We start from the raw sequence: 22698 nt of genomic DNA, 5'->3' as shown, positions 1-22698 counted from the left end.
GCGGTGGGTTCACTGAACAGAACAGGTATACAGTGGCGGGTTCACAGAACAGGTATGCAGTGGCAGGTTCACTGAACACAACAGGTATACAGTGGCGGGTTCACTAAACAGAACAGGTATATAGTGGCGGGTTCACTAAACAGAACAGGTATACAGTGGCGGGTTCACTGAACAGAACAGGTATACAGTGGCGGGTCCACTGAACAGAACAGGTATACAGTGGCGGGTTCACAGAACAGGTATGCAGTGGCAGGTTCACTGAACACAACAGGTATGCAGTGGCGGGTTCACTGAACAGGTATACAGTGGCGGGTCCACTGAACAGAACAGGTATGCAGTGGCGGGTTCACTAAACAGAACAGGTATACAGTGGCGGGTTCACTAAACAGAACAGGTATACAGTGGCGGGTTCACAGAACAGGTATGCAGTGGCAGGTTCACTGAACACAACAGGTATGCAGTGGCGGGTTCACTGAACAGGTATACAGTGGCGGGTCCACTGAACAGAACAGGTATGCAGTGGCGGGTTCACTAAACAGAACAGGTATACAGTGGCGGGTTCACAGAACAGGTATGCAGTGGCAGGTTCACTGAACACAACAGGTATGCAGTGGCGGGTTCACTGAACAGGTATACAGTGGCGGGTCCACTGAACAGAACAGGTATGCAGTGGCGGGTTCACTAAACAGAACAGGTATACAGTGGCGGGTTCACAGAACAGGTATGCAGTGGCGGGTTCACTGAACACAACAGGTATGCAGTGGCGGGTTCACTGAACAGGTATACAGTGGCGGGTCCACTGAACAGAACAGGTATGCAGTGGCGGGTTCACTAAACAGAACAGGTATACAGTGGCGGGTTCACAGAACAGGTATGCAGTGGCAGGTTCACTGAACACAACAGGTATGCAGTGGCGGGTTCACTGAACAGGTATACAATGGCGGGTCCACTGAACAGAACAGGTATGCAGTGGCGGGTTCACTAAACAGAACAGGTATACAGTGGCGGGTTCACAGAACAGGTATGCAGTGGCAGGTTCACTGAACACAACAGGTATGCAGTGGCGGGTTCACTGAACAGGTATACAGTGGCGGGTCCACTGAACAAAACAGGTATGCAGTGGCGGGTTCACTAAACAGAACAGGTATACAGTGGCGGGTTCACAGAACAGGTATGCAGTGGCAGGTTCACTGAACACAACAGGTATGCAGTGGCGGGTTCACTGAACAGGTATACAGTGGCAGGTCCACTGAACAGAACAGGTATGCAGTGGCGGGTTCACTAAACAGAACAGGTATACAGTGGCGGGTTCACAGAACAGGTATGCAGTGGCAGGTTCACTGAACACAACAGGTATGCAGTGGCGGGTTCACTGAACAGGTATACAGTGGCGGGTCCACTGAACAGAACAGGTATGCAGTGGCGGGTTCACTAAACAGAACAGGTATACAGTGGCGGGTTCACAGAACAGGTATGCAGTGGCAGGTTCACTGAACACAACAGGTATGCAGTGGCGGGTTCACTGAACAGGTATACAGTGGCGGGTCCACTGAACAGAACAGGTATGCAGTGGCGGGTTCACTGAACAGGTATACAGTGGCGGGTCCACTGAACAGAACAGGTATGCAGTGGCGGGTTCACTAAACAGAACAGGTATACAGTGGCGGGTTCACTAAACAGAACAGGTATACAGTGGCGGGTTCACAGAACAGGTATGCAGTGGCAGGTTCACTGAACACAACAGGTATGCAGTGGCAGGTTCACTGAACAGGTATACAGTGGCGGGTCCACTGAACAGAACAGGTATGCAGTGGCGGGTTCACTAAACAGAACAGGTATACAGTGGCGGGTTCACAAAACAGGTATGCAGTGGCAGGTTCACTGAACACAACAGGTATGCAGTGGCGGGTTCACTGAACAGGTATACAGTGGCGGGTCCACTGAACAGAACAGGTATGCAGTGGCGGGTTCACTAAACAGAACAGGTATACAGTGGCGGGTTCACAGAACAGGTATGCAGTGGCAGATTCACTGAACACAACAGGTATGCAGTGGCGGGTTCACTGAACAGGTATACAGTGGCGGGTCCACTGAACAGAACAGGTATGCAGTGGCGGGTTCACTGAACAGGTATACAGTGGCGGGTCCACTGAACAGAACAGGTATGCAGTGGCGGGTTCACTGAACAGGTATGCAGTGGTGGGTTCACAGAACAGGTATGCAGTGGTGGGTTCACAGCACAGGTATGCAGTGGTGGGTTCAATGAACAGGTATACAGTGGCGGGTCCACTGAACAGAACAGGTATGCAGTGGCATGTTCACTGAACAGGTATGCAGTGGTGGGTTCACAGCACAGGTATGCAGTGGTGGGTTCACAGAACAGGTATGCAGTGGTGGGTTCACAGCACAGGTATGCAGTGGTGGGTTCAATGAACAGGTATACAGTGGCGGGTCCACTGAACAGAACAGGTATGCAGTGGCAGGTTCACTGAACAGGTATGCAGTGGTGGGTTCACAGCACAGGTATGCAGTGGTGGGTTCACAGAACAGGTATGCAGTGGTGGGTTCACAGCACAGGTATGCAGTGGTGGGTTCAATGAACAGGTATACAGTGGCGGGTCCACTGAACAGAACAGGTATGCAGTGGCAGGTTCACTGAACAGGTATGCAGTGGTGGGTTCACAGCACAGGTATGCAGTGGTGGGTTCACTGAACAGGTATGCAGTGGTGGGTTCACAGCACAGGTATGCAGTGGTGGGTTCACAGCACAGGTATGCAGTGGTGGGTTCACAGCACAGGTATGCAGTGGTGGGTTCACAGCACAGGTATGCAGTGGTGGGTTCACAGCACAGGTATGCAGTGGTGGGTTCACAGAACAGGTATGCAGCCAGACAGGAACAAGTTAAGCCTAACTAATCTTTCCCTGAGAGACAGTCTGCAGCAGCTCGCCCTACTCTCACTAACGCAGGCAGCACACGAGTGACCGTAATGGCCGCCGCTGCCTGCCTTTTATATAAGGGGGGGTGGGGCTCCAGGGGCTAGTGTAGCCTAATTGGCTACACTGGGCCTGCTGACTGTGATGTAGAGGGTCAAAGTTGACCCTCCATGTGCATTATGGGGCGAACCGAACTTCCGCAAAGGTTCCCCTGCGGGACGCGAACGCGAACCACTGAAGTTCGCATGGAACCGTTCGCAGGCGAACCGTTCGGCCCAACTCTACTGACAATGTTTCAACCAAAAACGCTATCATCCTCTGGATGGAAAACAGTGTAGTGTTCCTTTACTGATTACAATGATGCACATTTGAAGCTCTCGAGAACCACATAAAATGGCACGGAGGGATGTATTCGGCCCGCGGACCAGGAGTTTGATACCTGCGCCCTAGTGGGTGTAAGTGTGGTGGACTCTGCTTTACACACCACAAGATAGAATTGTGTGAGGCAACCAATAAACAATTGTTCCACAAACAAATCCAAAAGATCTTAAAGGATTTGACGTGAATGACGCCAGATGACTGCAACTGAAACAACCTACAGCTAATAAGATCGTTAAATGATGGATGTAGGCAAAGTTCCATAGACATTGCTAACACAGTGCTTAGAAAAAAAGAGGGAGACGCCTCTGGATCCCCCGTTTTCTTCACCCTCCGGGATCCAGCGCTGGCAGCCCCGAACAGCAGCCATGGACATGTTGACCTTCCGCGCTCCTGCGCAGGTGCAGAAGCAGGTTTCCAACAGAAATAGCCCAGCCCCATCGGGTCCGCTCTACTGCCAGGCAGCTCACACCTGCGCAGTAAAGTGAACCCGATCAAGCTCGGCTTTTTCTGCCGGAGCTCATCGGAAAGCAGCTACTACGCCTGCGCGGGAGTACGGTAGGTAAATATTGTACCCGCAACTGTGCCAAGCTTGTCGGCTTATTTCCCGGGGGGTGAAGAAGATGGGGAAGCCTCATTAGGATCCAGAGGCTTCCTCCTCCTGAGGTAATTACCCCCCAGTGGCTGTTTGGGGGGGTTTACAGATTCAATTTAACCACTTTAATACAGACATTCATACTAATTTTGGCTATAGCGGGAAATTTGGGTGCCCGCTAAACCTGTTTTCCGCTCTCCTGTGATCTGGCTAAACAAACACGGTACACAGAGCAGTGAATTTCTTCAGCACTTATATGTGGAATAAAGGCTTTTCATTGTGTGCTGTGCTAGAGTTAGGGTCCGTTTTTAAAGAGCTCTGTGATAAAGAGTGACAGCGGTGTTAAATAGGTTTTCTTTTTCTTTTTGCTCTGAATTGGTGCATCTCCCACTTATGATCAGATGAAGAAATGCCGAGCGCAAAAGACACCACGGCAGAGACCACCAGCTCTGAGGAGGAGCAGGAGTCCGGCTTCCTACCGATTCCTGCCAACTTCAACCAGAACCGGGACAGAGAGAGTCCCACTGATGGGCCGGCAGTGAGGAGGTCCAGCAGAGGGTCCTTCACTCGGGGCAGCCTGGAGGACCTCCTGAGCATCGACCCCGAGGCTTACCAGAGCTCTATGTGGCTGGGGACAGAGGATGGCTGGTGAGACATACCAAAATATTGATACTCTTCATAGGTGCACAAGGGTGGACCTTGTGAGCAAAGGGTTAAAAGGCAGTTTGTTGTCATATATATTTTTGTTTAATCAATCCCTAAACCTTATGTTTATAAAGGACTGTTATACCTCCTAAAATGACTGTTAAGGTGGCCACTAATGGTCCAATTTCTAGCAGAAAATCGTTTGAGCCAGCAGAAATTCTGATCAGATTGCTTGTAAATAGTCTCCTTTGATGGGCATAATCATTACCAACGATTATAAAAATAGTCCGCTGATTGGATTTTTGTGAAGCCAAAATTTGGATTTTCTTGTCGGTTCTGATAGATATTAACTTCTTGGCAACCGGCTAACGCCGATGGGCGTGGCCGCGGCGGCAGCCACAGGACCGCCTAACTCCGATTGGCGTCAAGTCCTGGGGCTCTGTTTTGCAGGAGATCGCGCACAGGCTGCGCGCGCATCTCCTGCTTGGGGGACGGAGCTCCGCCCCGCCTTCAGTCTGTAAAGACGGCAAAACCGCCGTCTATTTACATGCACAGCGCTGTACTGGGGACAGCCGTGTGACAGTCCTGAGGCTGGAGAGTGATCGGCTGTGATACGCTGAAGCCTATGACAGCGGATCACGCTGATTGGCTGGCGGGGGGAGGAAGCAGGGCTACAAAAAAAAAGTAATTTTTATTAAGAAAAAGTTAATATAAATGTTGATTTAAAAAAATAAACACGGGGGGGGGGGGGCGATCAAACCCCACCAACAGACAGCTCTGTTGGTGGGGAGAAAAGGGGGGAGGGGGGATCACTAGTGTGCTGTGCGACCCTGCAGCTTGGCCTTAAAGCTGCAGTGGCCAATTATGCAAAACACAGCCTGGTCTTTAGGGGGGTTTCACACTGTGGTCCTCAAGTGGTTAAGAAGTCAGCACAGATCGAAGAGGAATAAATACAGTCAAGTAAAACTTCCCCACGGTGATATTCCAACCTCACATGGTCTCGTGGCCAACCATCACTCAAAAAGAGTAGGAGAAACGAACCTCGAGCAGATATGGATCCAAACTTCCACCACTCCTTCACTCCGATATATGGTATGGTATCCAGGAAGGCCAATATATAAATACAACAAAAAACAGCAACTCTAAGGGCTTGATTCACAAAAGAGTGCTAACTGTTAGCATGGGCATTTTCAGGCGAATTTTCGCATTTGCGCGCGCAATTAAACGTTTTCGCACGCCACTGCGATTTTTTTTTGCGTAAAATCGTTATTGTTTTTGCACGGAAATTCACGTTTGCGCACGAAAACGATAACATGCGTGAAAATTCGCGATTGTGCGCAAACGCGAAAATGGCCGTGCTAACAGTTAGCACTCTTTTGTGAAACAAGCCCTAAATGTAAACCGTTTATTGTAAAAACAATCGGTATAGACCGTAAAAAACAAGATAAAAACAAAGACTTACATACGGTGCCCAGGAACTGGGAACCCCTAATAAAATGTGTGCGTTTAAGCTGATCCAAAATCAATAAGACATTAAAGGTGCCGCCTGTCTTCTGATAGATAGGAAGCAAAGATTGGTTCGTTCATGGTGTACCAAACGATTTCACTTCCGATCAGAATGATCTGATCGCTCAAGCTATTTTTCGCTAGAAATTGGATCGTTAGTGGCCACCTTTAGAGCTGAGCTTTAAGCGTGAATACCTCTTTGTGTGTTGCAGCATCCATGTTTATCAGTCGTCTGACAACATCCGAAACCGCAAGAACAGTATGAAGATGCAGCACAACGCCTCTGTCATGTGTATACTGTAAGTGTACCCAATACTGGGCGGTGTGTCAGCACCAGCCAATCCCATTACCCCTGAGACAGCGCATTCTATTGTACAGGAAATATTACCAGAACTCTCCTTACCTCTATGTGTCTTCTCCCCTCTCAGGTACCTGGACAATCAGGTGTTTGTGTCGCTGGCAAATGGAGATCTCATTGTTTACCAGAGAGAAGCAGGTGAGAATTCTGTCCTCAAAAGAGCTCACAATCTAATCCCTACCATGGTCATAGTCTAATGTCCTACCATATAATTATGTATTTATATAGCACTGACATCTTTTGCAGCACTTTACAGAGTACATAATCATGTCTCTGACTGTCCTCAGAGGAGCTCGCAATCTAATCCTACCATAGTCATAGTCCAATGCCCTACCATATTATTATTATGTATTTATTTAGCACTGACATTTTCCACAACACTTTACAGAGTACATAGTCATGTCACTGAATATGCTCAGAGGGGCTCACAATATAATCCCTACCAGTCATACTCTAATGTCCTGCCATATTATTATTATTATTATTATGTATTTATATAGCAGTGACATCTTCTGCAGCACTTTACAGAGTACATAGCCATCCATGTCACTGACTGTCCTCAGAGGAGCTCACACTCTAATCCTGCCATAGTGATAGTCTAATGCCCTACCATATTATTATTATGTATTTATATAGCACTGACATCTTCTGCAGCACTGTATAGAGTACATAGTCATGTCACTGGCTGTCCCCAGAGGAGCTCACAATCTAATCCTACCATAGTCCTAGTCTAATGCCCTACCATATTATTATTATGTATTTATATAGCACTGACATCTTCTGCAGCGCTTTACAGAATACATAGTCATGTCACTGACTGTCTACAGAGGAGCTCACAATCTAATCCTGTCATAGTCCTAGTCTAATGTCCTACCATATTATTATTATGTATTTATATAGCACTGACATCTTCTGCAGCGCTTTACAGAATACATAGTCATGTCACTGACTGTCTACAGAGGAGCTCACACTCTAATCCTTAGGCCTAAACTCTAGCGTTGCGTAAAATGCAGCGTTTATGCGTATGTTACTCAATGGGCCACATATAAAACCGCATGGGTATGCGTTTTGTAATTTGCGTTTTTAAAAACGCTGGTTTTGTTGCATATTTTTCAAAAACGCACATAATGAAATTCAATGGTGATGCAATGTAATGCGTTTTTACATGCGTGTTCTTTTTTAAAAAATGATGTATTTCCGCTTCCTGTTGTCTTCCTAGTGATTTGCATAAAACGCAACAGAAAAACGAATATGCATTTTGTTTATGCAAATGCATTAAAACGCACGTAAATGCAAAAAAGCACAAGGCAGAAAACGCGACCTTTCACGCACTGACAAGTGTGCACCCAGCCTTAGGGTTGCCATATACTCATTGATTTATCCAGTTATGCTGGGTACACACGATGAGATTTCCCGCTCGATTCGCGGATCGATTCGATTATTTCAAACATGCTCAATCGGATTTCGATCGTTCTTGCCGTCGATTTTGCATACTTAACATAAAGAAACCAATCAAAATCCAATCGAGCATGTTTGAAATAATCGAATCGATCCGTTCGATCCCGACAATCGAACGGGAAATCTCAACATGTGTACACAGCCTAAATATACGGCTCAATCAAATCGGCTTAGAAATCAGGCAGCCTGATTCAATGACTAATAGATCGGCTTCCTGCTAAAACCGGTAGAACAGTTTGATCGGTCCGGATGGAAAACCTTAGGTCGATGGGCGGGGGGTCAAGAGTGGCCGCAGATTGATGGCCCATAGTGTCACACTGGATTGAACAGTACAACGCTGCAATTTCTATAGATTTTTAATAGATTTAATTCTGAAATCTATTGAAAATGTGTTCCTAGTGTGTGATACACATCACATAGATTCCTGTCAGATTTATCTGACAGGAATCTGTGATGATCGAATCTGGTGGAAATCTATAAACATATGGCCACCTTTGATCTGAAGATGTTAAAGAGAACCCGAGGTGGGTTTGAAGAATATTATCTGCATACAGAGGCTGGATCTGCCTATACAGCCCAGCCTCTGTTGCTATCCCAAACCCCCCTAAGGTCCCCCTGCAATCCCTCATAAATCACAGCCACGCTGCTGACAAACAGCTTGTCAGAGCTGGCTGTGTTTATCTCTATAGTGTCAGTCTGCTGCTCTCCCCGCCTCCTGCAGAACTCCAGTCCCCGCCTGCATCCCTTCCCTCCCTGCTGATTGGAGGGAAGGTATGGGGGCAGGGACCGGAGCTATGCAGGAGGCGGGGGAGCAGCTGAGACTGACACTACAGATGTAAACACAGCCTCACAGCACGGCTGTAATTTATGAGGGATTGCAGAGTGCAGGGGGACCTTAGGGGGGTTTGGAATAGCAACAGAGGCTGGGCTGTATAGGCAGATCCAGCCTCTGTATGCAGATAACATTCTTTAAACACCACCTCGGGTTCTCTTTAATGCTGTGACGGATTTTATCTGGCAACAGCGCCAGCTAGCTGCAGCCATTTTTACTGTGTTGCACTTATCATAGTCCAATATGGGAAACACTAGTTAGTATCCCCAAAAAACACACAAATGTTTTTTGCATTGGGGCAGTGATTCTCATGTTTATACGCATCATTATTCTGTGCTGCCTGTTTGGTTCGTTCTTCAGTTTGCATTTTACTTCTGTGGAATATATTCTATTATTTTATATAATATTCTATTCTTATATACTTATATCCCTCTGTACGCTATACCGGGGTCTCCGGTAACCTCTGCTACCATCTCTGTCTTCTAGGAAGTTTTTGGGACCCTCAGAACTCCAAAACTATCTCTCTTGGGTCTCCCGGCAGCCCGGTCACTAAAATGGTGTCCATGTCTGGAAAGCTGTGGTGTGGATGTCAGAACAAGGTCACCATCTTCAACACATCATCCCTGCTGCAGGAGGTGAGGTCATCTCTGAATCCTACGGGGACCACATTTACCGCTTTATACTTGAGGGCCATGCAGTGGGCCAAACTTCAGTGGAACGCCACATAAATTCAATTTTACATATTTTTTTTAAGATGCCTTTCAATGGTCCTCCTTCCTTGTGAGTGCAAGATATTTTTATTGAAGTGTTGGGAGACTGTACTGCACCCTGCAGAGCACACAACAGGAAGTGTGCTGGAGTGTGCCCCAGTCTGCCCACTCTCTTTCAAAGCTCAGACAGTAGCCTCTCTAAAGGATGTGATGTCACAGGCCGAGGGAGGTGATTGTTAGAGCTTCCTTTGAGAGTGTCAGAAAACTCACAGCCGGTGTAATGTCTGATTGCACTGCCCGGAAGCTCCCCTCCACACTGAGTAGCGCGCATGCTCAGTGTGAAGTTAATGATACTGCTGGTGGTAAAATACTAAATATCTCCGCTCCCACACATCATACACTCCCCAAATTTTCAGGGTAGGGAGGGGACCCCCCCGAATGACCTCTATGCCAAATTGCAGCCCCCGCGCCCCGCTGGTTCAGAAATCTATCTCGGGAACCAGCAGGTCTCAGGGGCTGCAATTTGGCATATAGGTCGTTCGGGGGGTCCCCTCCCTACCCTGAAAATTTGGGGAGTGTATGATGTGTGGGAGCGGAGATATTTAGTATTTTACCACCAGCTGCATCATTCTATAGGAAATGTGGCCGCACAGTCTCCTACTGCGCATGCGGGGCAGCGCAAATCCACAGGCAGCGTAATCAGACACAACACCAGCAATCTTCCTGTACAATGACAAGTTTTTCTGCCCCACGTTGCCAACATGCTCCGCCCTTCCAACGAGCAAAATGTAATCTCTTCTGACCAAACACCCACCTTCCCCACTCGAATGCCTAACACTTACCTGCTCCTTTCGGATGCTTAAAGCAATCCTGAGAGTTTAAATTGGAGAAAAATCAGATACTTATCTCACCAGTTCCCCCTACATCCTCTTCCATACAACCGCTTCTTTCTGGGGCCCTCTGAAACTTTGTGGCCGCACTCCTCTATGTGAATGAGAGCGGCCGCACTGCACAGGCGTAGGACTGCTCGCACTTGCGCAGTAGCAGGGGGACACTCAGCGGAAAAAGCCAAGCCCGACCGGTTTCGTACTACTGTGCAAGCACAAGGTGTCCTGTGCAGTGCGGCTGCTCTCATCCATGAATGGGAGCACAGCTACGCACACTCTTCGTCAAGCTCTTGTCAAAAAGGTTCAGGGGGTTCCGACTCCTGGTGCTGAAACTGCAAGGTGAAGGGGGACTTCTCTACTAAGGTATGGACCCATTTCCGTCCTCTGTCTAACATTAGCCTCCTCGATTCCAATGGCTAACGCTAACCTATACCCCTTTCTGATGCCTAATACTAATCTCCAGCCCTGTCTAACTTCCCCCTCTCCAAACCCTATCTTTTAAACCCCTCCCCCTCTGAAATTGCAATCTACATCAGTGCGCAAGTGATGATCAAGGCAAATCACAGTGCGCATGTCCGGCATGGCAAGTCACTGAGCAACACTAACTGTCATCGCACATGCAGTGGGCTTTCTGTATAACTGTCATGCCTGGCTGCCCTTGTGGCATCACTGAGCTGTATTTTCTAGCTTGGCCACAGAGCACAAATGCTTTCCCCTTCTTCCCCTATACTCCTTGGATGACGTAATGCCCACCGACATGCTAACAAGCCTGAAAGTCACAGTGTGCAGCAACAATATCCCTCCCCCCAACACTTGTCAATCTGAGAACCGCCAACTCTCTACCCAAGAAAGGAACTGCAGTGAAAATAATGTAATGAATAACACTGCTTATTTTTCTTACAATATTTATTTACAAATGATTTAGTCAGTATTTGCCCTGTGTAAAATCTTTTCTCTCCCTGATTTGCATTCTCAAATACATCACTGGTGGCAACACTGCTGGCAGGTGATCTCTGCAGAATGTTTGTTTCTGAGAGTTCTGAAGTCAGTGCAAAATCTTACCGGTCTCTTGGAATGTTCTGGGAGGACAATTCCACATAGCTGACCAGCCTAGGCTAAGCATCACTGGTAGGGGTTAACCTGTGGCTCAGTGTCATTGCTGGCATTGCTTAAAGCTATTTAACCTCGGTAGTCGCGCTGTGTCACCTTTAAAGACAAGAAAACGGCAAGAGGGACACTATCATGGTGAGTATAACCTCAACAGTACACCCTTGTGTATAACACACTGGGTGAGGAAATTTCCACCAAAGATAGAGGGAGATGACCTTTCTTCCCCCTGCTCACCAGATATTTTCTTGCAATCTTGCTTATCACAAATCACTACTGGATATCAACGCAGTTGGCCTCAATTCACTAAGCTGATCTCCTGTCTTTATTAACGTTTTTAGAGTTATCACCATGGTGACAAGGCATGTAGTATTCAGGAAACATTTTACCTCAGGCAAACCTAAAGTTAACTCTTCTGTCTTTAAGTTAACTCTTCAATCCTTAAAATAACTCCAGAGTTAAAGGCAATGGCCTCAATTCACTAAGCTTATCTCCTGTCTTTAATAACTCTTCTAGAGTTGTTACCATGGTGATAAGGCATGTAGTATTCGGGAAACATTTTACCTCAGGCAAACCTAAAGTTAACTCTTCTGTCTTTAAGTTAACTCTCCAATCCTTAAAATAACTCCAGAGTTAAAGACAGGCTGTTAATTAACTGCATGTGAAAATAACTACAGAGGAGGTAAATTAACTACAGAGGAGGTAAATTAACTACAGAGGAGGTAACGTAAGGAATGAAGAGATAAGATAACTCTCACTGTGTGAGGTAAGTTTTCTCTTGCCTTATTATCTCCAGCATGATCTTAGTGAATTGAGGCCAATGGCCTCAATTCACTAAGCTTATCTCCTGTCTTTAATAACATTTCTAGTGTTCTCACCATGGTGATAAGGCATGTAGTATTCAGGAAACATTTTACCTCAGGCAAACTTAAAGTTATCTCTTCTGTCTTTAAGTTAACTCTTCAATCCTTAAAATAACTCCAGAATTCTAAGGTTAAAGACAGGCTATAAATTTAACTGTGTGTGAAAATAACTACAGAGGAGGTAACTTAAGGAATGAAGAGATAAGATAACTCTCTTCCTGTTCAGTGGCAAGTTTACTCGTGCCTTATTATCTCCAGCATGATCTTAGTGAATTGAGACCTATGTCTTCTCTTCCTGCGTGCAGGAGATTGCCATGTGATGTCAATCTCCTGCATAACGGACATGCTCAGTACACCTGAGTGGTGGACGGCCACACAGAGGTGTCCACACAAGAGCCTGCTAAAGTGCCGGGGGCCTCAGAGAACCTAGAGCAGCGTACCTAGGAAGAACACATTCAGTAACAGCGTGAGGGACACGAGGAAGGTAGGAAAGTACCACCATTCCTACCTCATCCTTGTAGGGAGAAAGTTTCGGCACAAAAACGGCATTTACATTTGGTGTCCCTCATAGGGATGGTCAATGAGATTTTGAGTTAATGCAGGATTAGGCAGCTTGAACATGGACCAATCAAATTTTACCTCAGCAGGATTTGATTGGTTCATTTTCAAGCTGCAAAAATGTGCATACAAAATCTGCATAATGTTGCTTCAACTCAAAATCCTTTGCATCATTGACCATCCCTAGTCTGCCACGGGTGAATGAGCTGATCGGCACCTCTGTGTCACCATCTGATGACATCATCTTGCTGCTACAACCAATGTGCCCCAAACAGGAAAAAGAAATGCTAAATCTGTGTAAACATAAATCAGTTTGGAAAACTGTACCGTGTACTTACATTTGTCACTATTCTTCTCACAGCACACATTCCAGATTGGGCAGGATCAGAACCGCTGTGTGACGTGTATGGTCAGCTCCAACCAGGGGATGTGGATCGCCCTGCAGGGCAGCGCTCAAGTGCGCCTCTATCACGCCACTACATTCGAGCAGCTGGCGGAGGTGGATATTGCACCGCCTGTACACAAGATGTTAGCAGGTAAGGCCATCTAGAGATCAAAATGTGTCACTGCAAGTAAAATACCTGCATCATCTATTTTCAGATTCCTACCTCCTCCCCTGTGACCTCCAGATGCCTGCTTACTTCCATTCTTGTTTCTAACACTTCCTCTTTGGTTGGAAGGAGGACTTTTCAACTGCACTGTCAGCTGAAGCCCCGCCTCCCTGTGGAGTAATAGCCTATAATGCACTGTCAGCTGAAGCCCCACCTCCCTGCAGAGTAGTAGCCTATCAAGCACTGTCAGCTGAAGCCCCACCTCCCTGCAGGGCAGTGCCCAATCAAGCACTGTCAGCTGAAGCCCCACCTCCCTGCAGAGTAGTAGCCTATCAAGCACTGTCAGCTGAAGCCCCACCTCCCTGCAGAGTAGTAGCCTATCATGCACTGTCAGCTAAAGCCCCACCTCCCTGCAGAATAGTAGCCTATCATGCACTGTCAGCTAAAGCCCCGCCTCCCTGCAGAACAGTATCCTATCATGCACTGTCAGCTGAAACCCCGCCTCCCTGCGGAGTAGTAGCCTCACATGCTCGTCTGTCGAAACGATGTGCAGGATGCTGCCGGCTACAGGAGCATTATCGAGGAGGCGGCCAGAACATCACATGGTTTGACAGCTGCACAATGGAATGGGAGGACACCAAGTGACCTGAAGGACTACAGGGGGCTGGAAGATGCCCCAGATAAGTACTGGTAAATCTCAACTTTTTGTCCCCACTTTCCTTTAAAATGTATCTGAGATGAACCTCAGTTCAAAAGTGAAATACTTACCTAAAGAGAGGGAAGCCTCTGGATCCCCCCCAAAGTACTCCAACAAGCTCTTATCGGATTCCACACTCAACATCACACTCCTCTTCAAGCTCGAGTGCAGCTGTACTAAGCCTCTGTGTTACTGCACAGGCATGCTTGCATGGGTGTAGCACAGTTGTGATGTGCAGGACCATCCAGTGCAGTGGTGGAGGACGATGTGGGAAGTGTCTGTAGGATCCCTCTCCTTAGGTAAGTATGCATTGAGGTTCACCTTGGGTTCTCTGTAAGTAACAGCTCGACAAAAAATGTACTCTGCAACACAACCTATACAGAGGATAGACAGGATATTGGAACTCAGTGTCTGTTCTGATTCTTACTTATGTTTTGTGTCTGCAGGATCTGATGCCATCATCCGCCAGCACAAGTCTGCATGTTTACGGATCACGGCTTTGCTCGCTTGCAAGGACCTCCTGTGGATTGGAACTAGCGCTGGTGTGGTCCTCACCCTCACCATCTCTTCCACCTCCACCTCCCTGAAGGTCCCCCTTAGTCCAGTGGGATTGTCGCAGGGTCACACTGGACACGTACGGTTCCTTACCTCTGTGGAGCTGCCGGATGGATTTGATGTGTACTTCCCAATTCCTGGAGAGCAGGGTGGGTACCTCCCATTGAATTTCAGTGACTCCTCCCACTATACCACCAATCATTACAACTGTAAGACTGGGCGGGGGTTACGAAACCAGTTGCAGGTAGATACGATACAAAATAAATACAGTATTAATGTTAGTACTGGATTAAGACATTTTTAACCACATCTCCCTTGGTGAGTTAGCCTAAAACTTTCACATTAAAGAGTTCCACAAACTGCATTTCCAGTAATCTGAAGTTCCGTCAGGCCAATGGCTTGTAAGTCACTAGAGAGGCATGTGTGGTTGTAGTAGGGTCAGTATTGGATCCATGTCCCTGTGTCACGGACCAAATTACTGGGATTATCATGTGGTTTGTAGGAGGTGGAGTTTAGACTGCTGTCGAAAGGAGAGAGCAGAAAGGTGTTTGGGTGTCAACGATGCTTGTGTGTAGCAGAACCATGAGTTGGCACAACCAAGTCCTACATTTTCCAGTCTGATTTGCTGGACACAATCGTGCCAAAGCAGGAAGTGGTCCCAGAAAATCAGAAGTTTACATATCTGTCAGCTGATCAGAATGATCATATGTTCCCATAAGTTCTTATAGATGAGCATCCTAATTGGTGGTGAGGCGTTTGGGCATGCCTTTAAAAACTGTAAAGAATTGAAGGTGAACTGTCAAATGAGAGCTTGCTAAGTACTTTTCCTTCACTTTGCAGCAGGTATCGAACAAGCCTGTGATAACGAGAAGAGGGATTCCACCAGACATCGGTCGAAATCCAAACTCCTCGTCATCAGCGGAGGGGATGGCTATGAGGACTTCCGGCTCACCAACAGCAGCGAGACGGTGGGCAGAGACGACAGCACCAACCACCTTCTCCTCTGGAGGGTCTGAAGGACCCACCACATGCCTATTCCCCGTTGCGGACCTTCGTCTTTGTTGCTGCTGACCATAACAGCTCCAGCTCGCCCATCGTCCTGAACATCTTACCTGCCACCTCCATGCACCATCCATCAACCACGGCCACCGCGCAGGTTCAGAACCAACGCCAATGAGGATCACCGAGAGAAGCTGCTTGTCCAAAGAGTTGAATGTGTGGAAGGGACAGATGTACATCGTACACACACGGAAGGAGTCAAAACTACGAGTACATTGCCAAAGCTCTTAGCAAGGAGGATGGCGTGTGAATTTCAGTACAATATTGTGCCTCCAGGGGGGGAAAAAAATCGGACCTTTATTTTTGGATAACAAAATGGCCAATCATCTGGTTCTGTTGTTGTTTGTGTCTACAAAGGTATTAACCACTGGCAAGTGGGCTGTGATTCCGAAATCGCCTCTAACTGCTGTCGGCCACTGCTTTTTCCACACACACATTTCATGAACGCGCCAAAAATCGGCATCACGCTCACAATGCATCAAACCAACAGGCACAGCGCCCCCGAGGGGTCCAACCGCTCACTTTGTGCCGTTCTGTGGCTCAACAAAGAAAAAAAAAACTTAAGTGTTGCCGGTGCCTCGGCCATTATTTTTTTAAGATGTTCTTATTTATTGTCAAGTGAAAACTTGTGTTCTACAGTTTTATTAATTTTTTTTTTTTTTTAGTGTGGTGAAATGAATCAGTGGGGTCCCTGATCTCTGTGACTGGGGTAGTAGAGGTTTAGGCAAAGCCTATGAACTTTAGTAGAATTTTTATGGGAACTCAATTTTGTGTCATAGTTAAAAAAAAAATGGTTCTTTGCCATCCGATGGATTTAAAGCGGAACCCCGGCCAAAACAGGAAATTCACGTAAATGTTAACGGACCTTCACCAGATTCTGAGTTTGATATTTAAGTGCAATATCTTCAAGACACATTTCAACTATTTAAGACCCATGCTAGGGAAGGACACCTGAACTGAGAGGTATACAGAGAGGCTACCATCTTCATTCAGTTTTAAAGTGTACGGACTATTTCCAAAATTATTTCATATCTGCATGGACATGGTAAATAGGACATGTTAGCCTAATGTAATACATGCTAAACTACCAGTTCTTTTACCCAGTTAAATGGTTCATAGGACCCATAGCCAGCTTTTATAAACCAGTGTGTAGAACTGTCATAGGATTGTCTAACAGACTGCAAGATAACTCCTCCCCCTTTTTATTTGTTATAATTCCATCCACCAGTTGTTGTAGGTCCGTTTTTGTGGTTGCTGCTGAGTGCATCAGGTATGAGAAAGCAACACTGGTTGTTGTCTCACACACAGGACTATGATGGATAACCACTGGCACACTTCTGTAGTAAAGTAGCTATGGAAGGTGTAGTGAAGGTCAGAGATCATAGCATATGACTTGTGAACAGCAGCATGTGGAGTCAGAACATCCGGTCTGCAAACTCCTTGTGGGTGTGTGACATAGTATCAGAGACAGAGGATCAGCGTAACAGCCAGGAAGTTCACATTTTCAATAGTAAACCTTGACATATTCCTCTTAGTTCAAGTGTCCTTTTAAATAAGTGTACTCATAACCGTATTTATTTATCTATCGGTCAGGCAACGTCACACTTACAGTATGAAGAATCCAACTTGCAGTCGCTCAATGAACACTGAAAATATGGCTGTGAAACAGGCAGTGAAACAATCAAACAGTAGGCAGAGAATGCATTATCTGGCTCTGTATGTCAGTGGTTGCAGCATTACTGTTAGCATTAAAGAGATGGCTCAATTTATCATTAAGCAGAGCTGCTGTTTCGGGGTGGGGATTAAATGCTGTTTATTTGACAGCTCTGTACTTCACCCCTGAATTGGGCAGGTTGAAGGGCTCAGCAACAATTTTGTTTGATCTTTGTACTAATCAGAGTTTGCAGCCAGTCATCCTCTCCGATTATCCGATAATTGCGGTTTCACGATCTCCTGCCCCTGTTTAAGTACATCACCAGTATAGCTTCCATAAAAGTTCTGTTGTGCACAATTTCTTCCCTTCCACAGCAGTCTGTATTCTGTATACACTGTACACCAGCTCGAATGTCTCCGCGTACCTGTGTTTCAGCTAAACGCCTGACTTCAACACCAGATCTGACCATTGCTCTGTGATCTCCCTTTTGTCCTTGTGAATGCCTCTACTGCTTCCTGGACATAGACAGGAAGTGATGCGCAGAGAGCACGGATCAGCCCTGACTATAGATCACAGATGCTTGAGTACCTCTTACTCACAGGAATGGGTAGCAGTGGGAAGTTAGCATGGAGCAGGTGGAGGTTTGGATAAGCAAGGAGAGTGCAGGGACACTACAGCTGGCTCACAGTGTACACAGCATAGTGGGGATTTGGAGATGTGTTTTGAAATGGGGGTAATTCTAGGACTGATTAATGTGTTTATAGTGCACTTTTCCCTTTCGGGTGCCCTGCATCCACCGATTACCCTTTTCCAATGAAAACATAGAAACTCATAATACCAATTCATAAATAAATCTAACATTTCCGGATAGACCGCTAAAAAATCTGCAAAATGCGGTAGTTAAGAACAAATTCCGTCTAGTATATCATGAGTACAAAAAAGAACCTATTCAGGCGATAGTCCATAAAGTGTGTCCCTATATATATCCATTGCAAGTGATGAAAATATTGGATTATAGTTCAGAAAAGTAAAACTGTTGCAGCGGTTAGCTTGTTGTTCCTGACAGATTACACAAGATGGCGCCAGTGCTCCCTGAGTCTCTTGCTGAGATGCTGCGGATCATAATGTCAGTACAGCACAGTACAGTATATCACTGTGACAGAACACATTTCATACTATGTCCAGTACTTCTGCTTAAAGGGATACTGTAGGGGGTCGGGGGAAAATGAGTTGAAGTTACCCGGGGCTTCTAATGGTCCCCCACAGACATCCTGTGCCCACGCAGCCACTCCCCGATGCTCTGGCTCCGCCTCCGGTTCACTTCTGGAATTTCAGACTTTAAAGTCTGAAAACCACTGTGTTTGCATTGCCGTGTCCTCGCTCCCCCTGATGTCACCAGGAGTGTATGGCGCAGACACAGACCATACTGGGCCTGCGCCGTATGCTCCTGGTGACATCAGCGGGAGTGAGGACACGGCAACGCAGGCACAGTGGTTTTCAGACTTTAAAGTCTGAAATTTTAGAAGTGAACCAGAGGCGGGGCCGGAGCATTGGGGAGTGGCTGCGCGGGCACAGGATGTCTGCGGGGGACCATTAGAAGCTCCGGGTAACTTCAACTCATTTTCCCCCGACCCCCTACAGTATCCCTTTAAAGGACCACTATTATGAAGAAATGTAAACACATACGTATGAAAAGTACATGTCTCCCATGATTAAAATGAGCTATAAATGACTTTTCTCCTATGTTGTTTTCACTTACTGTAAGTACTAAATATCTAATAGATCTGACAGGTTTTGGACTAGTCCATCTCACCATGGGGGATTCTTAGGATTTTCTTTATTTCTTACAAAAGCACTTCCTGCATAGGATCTATACGAAAATGCTGAGTAGACTCTACTCATTTGCACACTATTTTGGCAGTTGAACTGAGCAAGTTCTGTTTGGAAAGTGCTTTAGAAAATAAAGAAAGTTTTGAGCATCCCCAAGGAGGAGATGGACTAGTCTGATTTTTACTACCTACTGTAAGTAACAGCAACATAGGAGGAAAGAAGTTTATAGCTCGTTTTACTCTGGAAGAAATGAATACTTGATATCTACGTATAAACATGTATTTTCAATTCAAGCACTTTATTGTCATTGTGTAACACAACGAAATTACTTGACAGCAGCATCATGGTGCATATAAGGAACATAATGATAGTAGCAAAGGTAGAAATACTATAAACAAACTACAAGTATGCCAGGTATTTCAAATAATTAAACACTTTGTACACAGTGTTCATTATTTCAGAGAGGATTCACAGATTATCAAGTTTATGGCAGATGGGAAAAAGCTGGTTTTCAGTCTGTTTGTGTGTATTTGAATTGATCTAAAATGTCTACCTGATGGAAGGAGCTAAAACAAGGCGCTTCCATGGTTAGTGTGGTCCTTGATCATGTTTTTGGCCCTTCTCATACAGCGAGTCTTATACAAGCGTTCCAGCGATGGTAGTTCAGTGCCGATAATGACTTCTGCTGTTTTAACAACTCACTGCAGGGCAGCTGTTGTACCAGGCCGTCATGCAATTGGTCAGAACGCTTTCTATAGTGCATCTGTAGAAATTAACCAGCAGCTTCTGTGGACGGTTAGCGCTCCTTAGTTTTCTCAGAAAGTAGATTACATTTAAATTTTATAAATGTTTGTAATGGTGGTCCTTTAACACGGTCATTGTGGAGACTCAAACAGTGGTCAATTATTTCTGCCAGAAGTGGATCTTATCAAGTTCCAAGCCTGTGTGTAGCAACACTAAATGGGCCCATTGTGTAAAGCGATGGGTCTCGTTGCTAGACAACATACATCTCTGTTTCTGTCGCTCTACCCGTTCTATCTCAGACTGTCCCCGTGTACACTGTCATGTGTCGTCATGGTGACCACGTATGTATGCATGTTATGTGTTGGTCTAGGTAGGTATGAGAAGATAGCGCAGGTGATGTGAGATTTGGATCATTCTTTGCCCCCTCCCTATCCATACTATAGTGTTACCAATTTTTCCTCAGACCGAGCACACAAGGGAGGTCACCTAAAAACTGTCACTTATACATTCCTACCCCTCCTCTGATTAGCAGCACTTGAAGCATTTGTATATGGCATAGAATAGTAGGGAATATCCTGATGGCTTCATTAATGTAGCCTTGCTGTGTTGTCCTGGCTGCAGAGATGGGGTGACCTCTTGCACTGATTGCCTTGTGGACAACTCTTTAAAGAGGAACTTTAGTGGAAGGGGGGGGGGGGGGGGGGGGATTCAATACATTGTGAAGTGAGAAGTTAAAAAAAATAGAAAAGAGGTGAAGAAATGATTGATATTCGCCATGAAATTTGTTCATATTGTTTGATCCACAATGAGCCTACAGGTCATCTTCTACTGGCAGACATGAAAAAAAAACAGATGGGAAAGGGGGTATCAGCTACTGTTTGGAATTAAATTCAATCATTGGTCACAGTTCCTCTTTAAAGGATACCCGAACTGAAATGTGACATAATGAGATAGACATCTGTATATACAGTGCCTAGCAGCACACAAATATCTGTGCTGTGTTCCTTTTTTTCTTTCTCTGACTGAAAGAGTTAAATATCAGGTATGTAAGTGGCTGACTCAGTTCTGACTCAGACAGGAAGTGACCATAGTGTGACCCTCACTGATAAGAAATTCCCCTTTTTATCTCTTTCTTGCTCTCGGAAACCATTTTCTGCTAGGAAAGTGTTTTATAGTTGGAATTTCTTATCAGTGAGGGTCACACTGTAGTCACTTCCTGTCTGAGTCAGAACTGAGTCAGCCACTTACATACTTGATATTTAACTCTTTCAGACAGAGAAAGAAAAAAAAGGAACACAGCACAGTTATTTGTGTGCTAGGCACTGTAGATATACATGTCTATCTCATTATGTCACATTTCAGTTCGGGTATCCTTTAAGTCTTGATACTGACCATCGCCCTAACACTTAACCCTGTTATTGACTCTCCCACAACAGTTAACGTTGACCCAGATATTGACCTTCACCCTAGCTCAAATATTGAACCCCAGTGTAGCAACCCTGATCCAGATATTGATCTTCACCCAAACATGCAGCTGTGACACAGATATTGACCTTTTACCCAACACTTAACCCTGAACCAGATTTTGATCCTGACCTAAATATTGACCCTGATCCCAGCACTTAAACTTGACCTAGATATTGACACTCATCCCAACTGTTAACTTTGACCTAGACACTGATCCTTATCCCATAAATAACATTTATCCCTGACCTAGATATTGACCCTCTAAGACTTAACCCTGACCCTAAATCCAACCCTAACATTTTTAGCTTAAAGGGAATGTCCAAGCAAAATAAAAAAATGAGTTTCACTTACCTGTAGCTTCTACCAGCCCCATGCAGCCATCCTGTGCCCTCGTAGTCACTGCTGCTCCGGTCCCCCGCTGGCAGCTTGCCGACTTCGGAGGTCGGCGGGACGCATTGCGTACATTTTTACGCATTCCCGCTAGTGTGGGAACATTAACACATAAATTTTTACGCGTTACAGGTTCAATGTGTAAATTTTTACGCATTGAACCAGTAATGCGTAAAAATGTATGTGTTAATGTTCCCACACTAGCGGGAATGCGTAAAAATGTACGCAATGCGTCCCGCCGACCTCCGAGGTCGGCAAGCTGCCAGCGGGGGACCGGAGCAGCAGTGAGGAACTACGAGGGCACAGGATGGCTACATGGGGCTGGTAGAAGCCCCAGGTAAGTGAAACTCATTTTTTTATTTTGCTTGGACATTCCCTTTAATAGATCAGTTATTTTTAAGAATGAAAGTATTTTTTTTTTTATCAAAAAATACCAAGTCTACAATACAAATGTAGGAGATTGTAAGAACACCCCCCTTGTGTTTAAAGCCTTATGCTGGAGATACAGGGTACGTTTCTGTACCGTGTATCGACCAGCTGATAATATTCAGCTGGTCCGATCACGCTGCTCGACCCTCGCCCGCTCGATCCCCGCCGGCGGACAATGGCGGGGAATCGAGCAGCTGATAAGGAGCGCCAGCGGGGACGAGCAGTAATCGATCCGAGCGGGGACGCGGCGGGAGTCCATCCGGCAGCTATTCGGCCGCCGGATCAACCCGTGTATTTGCAGCATTACATTGCATCATCGGTAGAAGTGAAACAAGGAAAGTTCAGAATTTCCTTCCATTGGATAACTAATGGAAACATTGGATGTGTGTAATGTTGGCCAGACATGGGATAATACAGTAGGAGGTTCCATCGTTTATTTCATCCACCCCGGTTTTATTGAAAGGAAATTCACTAATTTATTTTGTTACCT

General features: G+C 46.0%; 1 protein-coding gene across 3 annotated transcripts in view; it reads left to right on the top strand.

The window, feature by feature from the left end:
• Nucleotides 1-16010, top strand: part of ARHGEF17 (Rho guanine nucleotide exchange factor 17) — a 371957-nt gene extending 355947 nt beyond the window's left edge. For 2 of the 3 annotated variants that reach the window (XM_068266632.1, XM_068266633.1), the window contains 7 exons: nucleotides 4310-4556; nucleotides 6272-6358; nucleotides 6488-6555; nucleotides 9194-9342; nucleotides 13194-13368; nucleotides 14527-14784; nucleotides 15476-16010. In XM_068266632.1, coding sequence (XP_068122733.1) covers nucleotides 4310-4556; nucleotides 6272-6358; nucleotides 6488-6555; nucleotides 9194-9342; nucleotides 13194-13368; nucleotides 14527-14784; nucleotides 15476-15651 — 1160 coding nt within the window. In that variant the 3' untranslated portion in view covers nucleotides 15652-16010. The remainder of the gene's footprint in view (nucleotides 1-4309; nucleotides 4557-6271; nucleotides 6359-6487; nucleotides 6556-9193; nucleotides 9343-13193; nucleotides 13369-14526; nucleotides 14785-15475) is intronic. The other variant, XM_068266634.1, reaches the window with a different exon arrangement.
• The last annotated feature ends 6688 nt before the right edge of the window (nucleotides 16011-22698 follow it).

The sequence above is a fragment of the Hyperolius riggenbachi genome, chromosome 2 (genome assembly GCF_040937935.1).
Source record: "Hyperolius riggenbachi isolate aHypRig1 chromosome 2, aHypRig1.pri, whole genome shotgun sequence".
NCBI lineage: Eukaryota > Metazoa > Chordata > Amphibia > Anura > Hyperoliidae > Hyperolius > Hyperolius riggenbachi.
This window is presented reverse-complemented; position numbering and strand designations above follow the sequence as displayed.